Here is a 10704-nt window from a genome sequence, read left to right on the forward strand (position 1 = left end):
AAAAAGGTCAATAAAATTGAAACCACTAGCAAAACTAAGGAAAAGAAAGAAAAGACACAAATAATCCAAATAAGAGATGAAATAGTCAATGTCACAACAGAACTAACTAAAATAAAAAGGCTAACAATAGATTATGAAAAACTACTCAGACTGATATGAAAACCTAGAGAAAATGGACGAATACTTAGAAACTCATAACCTACATAAACTGACACAGACCGAAATTGAACACATGAACAGACCATTACAAAAGAAGGAATTGAAAAGGTAGTAAAACAACTTCCAGGCAAAAAAAGCCCTAGAGCAGATAGTTTTACAAGTGAATTTTATCAAATATCCACAGAAGAACTGTCACCAATTCTACACAGAGTATTTCAGAAAATAGAATAAGATGAAATTCTCCCCAACTCATTCTGTAAAGCAAACATCCTTGATACCAAAGCCAGGTAGAGACATATCTAAAATAGAAAACTATTGGCCAATATCTATCATGAACATGAATATAAAAATCCTGAATACAATCAAGGCCAATCAAATCCAATGATACATCAGAAAAATAATTCATTATGACCAAGTGGGATTCATAACAGGTATGCAAGGATGGTTCAACATGAGAAAAACAATGTCATTCATCACATTAACAAAGCAAAGAACAAGAACCACATGATCCTATCAATTGATGCTGAAAAGGCCTTTGACAAAATTCAACCCTCTTTCCTGATTAAAACACTCAAGAAAATAGGAATAGAGGGGAATTTCCTCAACATAGTAGAAAGTATATATACAAACTCAAGAGCCTACATTGTTCTCAATGGAGAGAGATTAAAGGCACTCCCTTTGAGAACAGGAACTAGGCAAGTATGTCCACTATGACCTCTCCTATTCAGTATTGTATTGGAAGTCTTAGTGATAGCAACAAGAGAAGGAAATACCCAAATTGGCAAAGAGGAGGTAAAATTATCTTTATATGCAGATGATATGATAATATACTTAGAAAACCCTAAAGACTCACCAAGGAAACTATGGGGCATAGTTGACCAATTCAGCAAAGTGGCAGGACACAAGATCAACATACAAAAATCAATTGGATGGCTCTACAGTTACAAAGAGAATACAGAACTGGAGATAAGAAAAACAATACCCATCATAATAGCTAATCACAAAATTAAATACTTGGGAGTAAATCTAACTAGAAATACAAAGGACCTATTCAAAGGAAATTACAAAACATTACTACAAGAAAGAAAAAGAAATCTGGAGAAATGGAAGAATATACTTTGCTCTTGGATAGGAAGACTCAATATAGTGCAAATTACAATTCTACCAAAGGCAATTTACATGTTCAATGCAATCCCAATACAAATACCAATTCCATTCTTCAACGAGATGGAATAGGCAATTTCCAATTTCATCTGGACTGGAAAGAGGCCCTGAATAAGCAAAGCATTCCTTAAAAAGAAAAATGGTGCAATCGCTCTGGAAGGCAATATGTTGCTTTATCAAAAAGTTGGAAATAGAAATGCCATTTGACCCAGCAATTCCACTACTGGGAATATACCCGAAAGAAACCAAAACTGCCACCCAAGCAGATATATGCACACCCATGCTTATTGCTGTGTTGTTCACAATAGCAAAGAGCTGGAAACAACCCAAGTGTCCATCAACAAATTAATGGATAGTGAAGCTCTGGTATATTCACACTATGCACTGACAAAGAACTCATGAAATATTATACAAAATGGATGACCCAGGAGGACATTATGCTGAGTGAAATATCTCAGTCACAAAAGGACAAATAATGCACAGTGCCACTATTATAAAACAGGACTGACATTGGGATTGGGGAGAAACTAAGAAAATAGGGGATAAATAATGTACACTGCATTGAAACAGATGAAGGAGAAAACTGCTTAAAAGGACTATATGATCAGGTATTACTTGCATGACAACAGTCCAGAATAAGAGCTGCATAGTAACATGGACAGGGGGTGGGGTGGGATGGGGGCAGGCATTGTATAACAACGATTTTTTTTTCCAAAGAGAAAAGTGAACTGGGTGGAGATTTGGGTGGACAGGGAGGAAAATGTGCAACAATGAATGAATGGAAATTTATGTTCTCTATAAACTCTCAATAAAAAGGAAGATGTATCTAGAAAAAATGTAGATCAAAGATTTATATCTCAACATCAAAAGAACAAAAATCATTACCACTGGACAAATAAGTATGATAGGTGGAGTAAAGACTGAAGTTGTCAGTGATTTTATTTGGATAATGGCAGCACAGCAGCAGTCAAGAAATCAAAACAGGTGTTACATTGGGAAAAGCTGCTGTCAAAGACTTCTTTAAAGTACTTAAGGGCAAGGATGCCAATTTAAAGAATAAGATGTGTCTGTCTAAGCACCAGGTATTTTCAATTGCTTTATTTGCTTCTGAGAGCTTGGGTAATGAATAAGGACAGAACAGTCAAACGAACAAAGAAATCTGTCTTAGAGAAAGTGCAACCAGGGTACTCCTTAGAGGTAAGGATGGTGAAACCTCATCTCACATACTTTGGCCATGTTATTATAAGAGTCCAGTTCTTGGAATATGTTGGGAAACATTGGAGTATGTTGGGAAACGTAGAAAGAGGGTCAGAGAAAGAAAAGATTCTCAACAAGAACAATTGTTAACGTTCAAAGAACCGCAACAATGAGCCCTACCATCTCAGAGACTGGGAAGATGGTCCAGAACAGGGCCTGGTTTAAATCTGTTGTTCATAGTGTGGCTTTGAGCCCTAGTTGACACAAAGGCACACAACACCACCATTCCCCAAATACATTTACTGTTAAGGAATTTTTAAAATTGTAGCTCCCAAAATCTCACTAGAGGGCGGTGTTGGCTTTCAAACCAGAGGTCTTCTCTACTAGTCCTCAATTTTTTTGCATGCACTGCATTTATTTTTAAAGAAAAGGTAAAGTCGAGCCTTCTTTTATCCCTATTGTTGTGTACCATCAAGTGAAAACTGACCCACGGTTGACCCTCCAGGGGGTTTTCAGAGGCAGTAAATCGCATAGAAGTAGATGGGCCATCTTTACCCCGTGAAGCAGCTAGTGGAGCCTAATTGTTTACCTCTGGCTTGGCAGCACAAAGCAAATGATTAAACTGAGTCTTTTTCAAGGATCTGATCCAGTTCTGACTGATGCAGCCAGCAAGGAGCAAGATGAAATACTGTTAAACAACAAAACAAGATAAAGTAAGACAGTGAAAATACTGCTGTGGGTCTTGGACAGCAAATTCCAAGTTTAGCTTCCACTGACCTGATCTAGGAGAGAAGATGTTAAATTTTCCTGGACCTTCATCTCATCTCTGAAATGTTTTCCTTAGATGGTCCGTAAATGAAAAAGTCTGAAATTCTAATAAATTCTTGTTCTCAAAGTAAGAAAACTTACTATTAGTCAGAATGAAAGGTTAAACAAAATCTCAAACGATTAACCTCGGAAATAAATGTTAGTAAATGAGGTATAATACAGATTCAAACATCAGCATGCCTTCAGTGTCTGCTTTTCAAAGCAGCGCTAGTAACCACGGAGCTCAGGAGTCTTCTCCTGAGAGACAAATCTGAAGGGACCCAGGCTCCAGGGGCAGCTTCTGCAGCCAGAATCCAGGTGCTCTCCAGGCTTCGTCTGCATCTCTGCATTTCAAGGTTAATTTCAGTGACTTAATGCAGAATCCAGTGACATCTCGAATGAGCAAACAGGTTTATGTAGGATTATCTACAGAAAGGACATTGGCCCGCTAGTAAATGTTTTAAGGGAGGATTCAATCCCCTCCGCTTGTAATTAATAAACTTCCCTCCTCTGTGCTTTGCTAGGTGCTTACTCTTCAGGGGGATTTGTCGGTTCAGTTTCCTCTCTCCCTCACCTCTCTGATAGTCATCTTCATTCACGTTGTAGAATGAACTGAGAATCCTTTCAAGGAGGCTGGAGCAAATTATTAAACTACAGGGTTCCAGCAAATCCTACTTTACCTTTCCAGAGACATCTAAGGGTAGGCAGGAGAGCCTTAAGTTAACCTCTGACAAGGCGAAACTGCACTCACTCAACCCAACATCTTTGACATCAATGCTCAGCTCCCTCTCTCTTTCAACTTGCTTTTGTTTTGCAAACAAAGATCTCCCTCCCTTCAGATCCTAGCGCATCTTTAGGCTCTTTAGGAAGATCGAAACTTCCTAAAATAATCGCCTGGATGTCTGCGGGTGCGCACACGCTCGCACGCGCGCACACACACACACCCCCTCTCCAGAGTACATGGTTCCCAACACATTCCATTCTTCGGCGCGGGCACACCCCTCCGCAGTGGGGATTGGTTGAGCCAATTCCCCCTCGGCGAACCTCAGCTCCTAAGAGGCCCAGACGCCTGCCAATCCCCACGGGCTGTCAAAACAAGTCTTCCCTCCCTGTCACAACAGAGCTGAGTGGAGGCCGCCGCACTTCCTGGGGCAGCCGCACCGCTGTCCGCGGGCAGGTGGCGGGCACGCCGGGCTGCGGTCGCCGGGCTCTGGCCACCCTCCGCCCGCGTGCGTCCCGGGCCCCGAGGCTGCGCGGCCAGGCGCCGGTGCCTTTTGTTTGGCGCAGAGCTAGCGTTCGCAGCACGTTTTGGACACCTCCCTCTCCTTTTCGCCTCTCCTCCTCGTTCCTGCTTTCATCCCCTCCCCACCCCTTGGCCGTCTCCGCGCTGGAGTGCCGGCCTCCTTGACTGCAGCCTGCGGACGTCTCTGTCCGAGCGATGCCTCTTCTCCGGAAAGTTGCCTCGGCCGCCGCCGTCGCCTCCGGGCGTTGAAACAAAGTCTAGCGGGTGCTGAGCGCGCCGGTGCTCGGCGGCTGGACTCCCCTGCGTGCGTGCCGAGTGCTCGCGGGGAGCCCCACACGCGCCCCGCCATGGCCGAGGGCGCGGCTGCCAAGGACGCGCCGGCGCCTCCCGACGCGGCGGGGGCCGAGGACGACCCCCGGCTGGGTCCGGACGGCACCTCCGGGGAAGACTTGGCAGTGGGTGCTGCGGGCCGAACAAGAGACCGTCGCAGCCGGGCTGCGCTGCCGGGAACCGCGGGGATCCCGGCCGACGGAGAGGCGAGCCTCTTGGAGGCGGTGCGGGCCACCCCCCGGCGCAGCAGCATCATTAAGGTAAGCGAGGCCACGCCGCCCCGGAGCGTGCGGGGCTGGGCCGGATGCACGGTCCCGGGGGGCGTCGCAGGCTCACTATTGTTTTCTCCCACCCTTTTCTTTACCGAACCTTCCTTCCTTGTCTGGAGATTCCCAGACTTAGCTCTCCCGCGGTGAGAAGCAGAAGTGACTTCTGCACCCCGCCCCCCGTCAGCGGAGGAAAAGTTCCGCTCGGCGCGTTTTGAGTGTTGATGGATGCCTTTCCTCGTCTTCGTAGAAAGCTTCTCTAAACCACGGATGCAGCAGGGATGAGAGCCCTCAGGAGACATGCAGGCACCACTACGCAGTGCTCTACGGCAGAGGGCTAGCCTTTTCTGCACAGCACAGGAAATGCACGGCTTACCCTTAAGAGAAGGGAGGGAAAATCCTCTGCAGACTCAAAAAGTCCAGAAATACCCAGAAAGACAAACTTTCCCAATCGATAGGCAGAGTTTTCAGGGAATCCTTGCAGCAAAGTGAGGAGCCATGCAAGCCCTGATTTTCAGCGCTGCGGAAAGCGCAACCGGAAAGCAATCAATACTTAAGGCTTCATCCCCTGACCTTGTGGTTTCCTCTACACCCAGGGAGAGAGTTTCCCAAGCCCCTGACCTCCAGAAAAGATTTCTATCCATTCATTTGGCCAAGGAACGTCTCTCCATTCATTTAGCAAGGAATTTGTGGCACCTTCCTCCCTCTCCCACCTCCCCCACCCCCAATATTTTTCTGTCCTCTTCCATTTGAAGCTGTTTTGTTCTTTGTTTTTTCCTGCTTGCATCTTTTCCATTCATGACTTTGAGTTTAGGTCTCCTGGAAGTTAGAGATCTTTTCCTGGCTGGAAATGGACCTCTTAGTACAAATGCATGAGAGTAATAGTGTGCATGTGAGATGAAAATAGATTTTAACAGAGATGCCTAATTCTGACAGTCCGAATAATATTACTTAAAAAGCAAAAACGTTGATATAATGAAAGACTCACATGAAACTCTAACTTGGAGATGCGTTCAAAACCTTTATTGAGGTTTAAGCTCTGTAACTAGAACGTGATGAATGCCCCTTTCCCAAACTCTAAATTTGAGCACCCAATGTGGGTACCCACAACTCATCCACCAGCTCCCAGGATGGTTTAGGCTTTTCCCCAGCACCGACACATGGACGTTGAAAACCAACAAGGAGATTTCTATATTAAAAGAAGAGCAGGTGGTAGTTGCAAATGACTTACAGTAGTTTCTGTTTTTTTTTTTTGTTTGTTTGTTTGCTTGTTTTGTTTTTAGATTATGTGGGGGATTAATGAATTTGGATAAAAGGGAAACTTTTTTTACCCCACATGTCAGAAAAGCATATTTGTTTTTAAACTTCAAAATGTACCTATTAGAAAGAAAACTAAGATATTGATAGTACGTTGATTTTGTGTCATGAAAACAGATGTCAACAACATATTTTAAATGATACTATAATAAAATCAGTAGTCGACTCCTGATTTGAGCTTATATTTTTATTAACCTTCCATTGGGAGGTGATTGTTGCTTAACATTGGATGGCACTGGTTCATAGTTGACCCTCCAGAGGATTTTCAGAGGCAGTAAATAATAGGAGTGGAGATTGCCCAGCTGATGGATTTGAACTTTGTGTTATGGAATTGATAGTACAGGTCCTTACCATTAAGCCACCAAGTTCTTTTCCCTTCCATCAGGAGGAGACTGCTGAGAGTCTAGTGGATTTGAACTGCTGGCGTCTTGGTTAAGCCAGGTAGATTTGAACCTCTGGTTTTTCTTTAGCAATCAAATACCGAGCTCTTGGAATATGCAAATTCTTATAAATAAACTTGCTGTTTTAAACCATATTAAAGTCTGAAGAGTGCCAAAGCAGTTATGTTGCCTTCTGTTTTGATGTTTCTTTTTGTGACAAAAAAGGATAAAGTACTGAGAATCTACTTTATCTTTTCTTTATATTTAAAGATACCAGAAAATGAAGTAAATTATTATTTTAAATGAGATTTTACTGAAAAGTAATATATGCATAAAAATCATAGCCCCTCCATGCGTCTGTTCACATTTTCTACCCCGTAGCTGAAGGGAGCTCTGATGGCCTAGTGAATAGAGAGTTGTATTGTCAACTCAGAGGCGTATAGTTCAAATCTACCAGTAACTCTGCTGAAGGAAGAAGAACAATCTCCTGCGATTTACAGCCTCTTAAAACTTACTAGAGGTTTAGGTCTGAGTCCATTGTGACTCAATGGCAATGAGTAATAGTATAGTTCTTTTTCTCTATGTTCTTTGTAAATAGTCCATGCATGTATATTGATACACGTTATTGGTGAACTGTTGAAGTTTGGAATTTATATAATGGAATTACGCTAGACTTCAATCAAGTCCCATATCTTCAGATTTGTTTCAAATATTTTTGAGACATAGAAGGTTATCTAGTCATTGTGATGAGCCATTTAATCTTCAAGGTGACTAGGTAGGTCATTGGTTGGCCAAAGCCTTTGAATCTGTTCTCAGAGGCCTTCATGCCTTTCCAGAGGGGAAACAGGCCAGTGATGGGATCTTTTCCACTCACTCCAGAGATCAAAGACTTTTCTCTTGATATCTTGAGTGAACTGCTTCCTGGTTTGTTCTCTTTAGCATAGAACACATAAAAGTTTCTAAAAAAGGTCTAGATCATTTAAGAAATATGCAGCATGTATTCTTTCTGCAGAAAAATTTGAATTCTCACATATTTGGCAGTTATTTTAATTTGGCATCAAAACATATACACACATATATTAACAAAATAAGTAAATATGATTTGCAACATCCATAATATTGTAATAAGTGATATCCATGATCATAACATTGAGCTATTAAACACTTTTGAATTATCAAATAATGAATTATTTCCAGCTTACTTTCTTATTGTTTATATTCTAATTATTTGAATGCTAATACTCTACTAACTTGGTTAAGGATAAATCAAGATGGTACAATCCTCTATCATGTAGAAAACAGTCTGTCTGGTATGTGAAATACAAGAGCTGTTTTCAGTAATTTACCCTCTCTAATTTGTAAAAACACGTGTTTAGTTGCGAAAACAATTTTTTTTCTGAACTGATAAAAACAATAACTATTTATCTTTATACATTTTAAGAAAGTCTTTCTAATGTTATTGTGTTTATTCTAGTCTATGTTCAGTCTTGGATTTTTTTTTTTAAGTAATATTTAAGTTAAGTTAGGTCTTTTTTTAATCTTTCTACTTTCTGCCCCAGGCTTTTCTGTGTGATTATTTATTGCTGGTGTTGACGTTGATAAATTCTGCAGTTCTTGTAAGTGCATTATTATATACCACAATCTTAATTTCTTCTTAATGACTTGTGGTTTTAAAGGTTGAATAAGCAACATTCAGAGTCACTAATATCTTAACAATTGTGTACTATTTTGCTTTTAATAGAATCCTAATTAAGAAATTAGACCAATTTTCTACCTGGCACTTGATGTCAAGTTTATAATGTTTAAAATATTTAACATTTAAAAATATACTGTATAATTTCATGCTTTATTTGAACTAGAAGGCTTTGTGACTTTTACTTTACACTAAATTTTGAGAACTGAGATACACATTTGTTTTTAAAAGAGAAGATGTTTTTTCTTCCATTGTCTAAACATGATGAAAAGTTCTGCTTTTTCTCAAATTTTTTTCATTCTCTGTAACTATTTTCTTCTACTCTAGGCAAAGAGTAGAAATTACCATATAGATATCATAGACCTAAGTGTGAATAGCCAAGAAAGCAGATGGAAATAAAGTGCTAAGCCGGTCATTAAGGCAATTGAAGTAAGGCTTCAGTGTTGTCCATGTCTCCTTGCTTTATGTCATGGATAATCTTACATTGTGGCCAATGGGAAGGGGCCAGAGTGGGTTTCTGAGCTGCAATGGCAAATATGTGGTTTGGGTAAATATTGTCCACATCAGAATTAAGTTTTCTTATTCTTAAAGACTCTTGACCAGGTGGATTGACACGGTGACTACTGCAGTGGGCTCTTGTGTGTCAGGAAGTGTGGAAATGGTGCTGGATGGAACAGGATTCAGATCTTTTGTTCATAGGGATACTATGAGTTGTACATGACTTGAGGACACCTAACAACAACAATCCTTAAAGAGATAATAGAAGTGGAATTCACACTTATGAAATGTTTCCCACTATGAATCAGAAGGTGCCTTTAAGGCATTGTAGGGAAAAAGAAAGTGGAAATCTCCTTCTGAAGGATGATAGACAGCCTTGGAAGCCCTTGGGGGCATTTCTCACATTGCCCATCAGAATCTCTAAGAATTGGAATTGATTGGATGGCAACAAGTTTGGTTTTGGTTTTGAGCTATAAGTCAAGCACTAAGCTCTGATCTCTCATCAATTATATCACTTAAGCCTCATTGAGAACCCTCTAAAGTGGGAGAAGGAAATATGGAGATGTGCTGATTAAATGTAGAGTTAGGATTCAAACCCCTGCCTGCTTTCCTCCAGAGCTTATGCTCTTAAGCTCTCGGATGTAGGGAACCCAAAAGACTTGAATGAACACACATGAACATAACAGAAGAGTCTGAACATTGGGTCTTAAAATGTATGGGGTAAATGACTCTTCCTTGTCCTCCTACCCTTCAGAGCACTTGGAGAGCACTGACTCTAGAAAGGAATTGTGAATTCTGTCCTTATTGTTAGACTCATGTTGTATTTTGAAAGGGGGAGCCAGCTGACAGGTGTTCTGCATGGTTTTACTGTATGAAGCTCACAGCTATTGTTTCGTACCAGCTTGCTTCTCTGTGCCTCTGCAGATAGTTGGGTTAGTGGCTTTTGTCTTATGAAATGGTAATGAAGAGGGCAAGAAGCTGGGCGTAAGAATATGTACTGTTCTCAGGGAATTGGTGAACTATAGTAGTATCCATAGCTGGGGCCTTGAAAGCATTTTTCATAGAGATATTTACAAAAGGAAACGAAATGTAACTAGAAAGTTACTTTAAATTGTAGGCAAACTATATAGGTTTTTTGTTGAATGGCTTGGGAACTAACCAGCATTTATAGGCTTAATTTTCCTTCCTAGTTAACAATTTAGGAATGAATTTGGTGGAATATAAAAAAGATCTGCTCTTGTGGCAGAGTTGACCAGTCTCTGCACTAATGGCTGCTGAGTGTGCAGTGTTATTATGTCTGGGGGTGTTGGGAGGTGTGATTCGGCTCTATCAATAGCCCTGGACCTCTTAGGTGCCTCTGGTTTATTATCTCAGCAACTTCAGTGAGAGTGTTTACTTTCTCTGAAATTACCATAGAAACATGATCACATTTTACCTTCAAAGTGGTGCCTCTCATTATGGTACCATTCCAGTGTCATTTCTTAGATCACCTCTTGATAGAATTGGGAATAAAATTTAGATAAAGAGGCATATGGTACCTTGTTGCATGGTTTAGTGAAAGTGCCTTTTTTAAAAAAATTTTTTTAAATTTAGTTTGTTTATTTTTCATTTCAATGAACATCTACAGAGATTTTGGAATTCCATTCATTC

General features: G+C 40.9%; 1 protein-coding gene across 1 annotated transcript in view; it reads left to right on the plus strand.

Moving 5' to 3' along the window:
- Positions 1-4917: 4917 nt before the first annotated feature.
- PLCL1 (phospholipase C-like 1) overlaps positions 4918-10704 on the plus strand; it is a 405823-nt gene continuing 400036 nt past the window's right edge. The window contains exon 1 of the mRNA XM_006889069.1: positions 4918-5160. Within this exon, the coding sequence (XP_006889131.1) occupies positions 4918-5160 (243 nt within the window). The remainder of the gene's footprint in view (positions 5161-10704) is intronic.

The sequence above is a fragment of the Elephantulus edwardii genome, unplaced genomic scaffold (assembly GCF_000299155.1).
Source record: "Elephantulus edwardii isolate Elephantulus edwardi_28Jun2011 unplaced genomic scaffold, EleEdw1.0 scaffold00075, whole genome shotgun sequence".
Classification (NCBI taxonomy): Eukaryota; Metazoa; Chordata; class Mammalia; order Macroscelidea; family Macroscelididae; genus Elephantulus; species Elephantulus edwardii.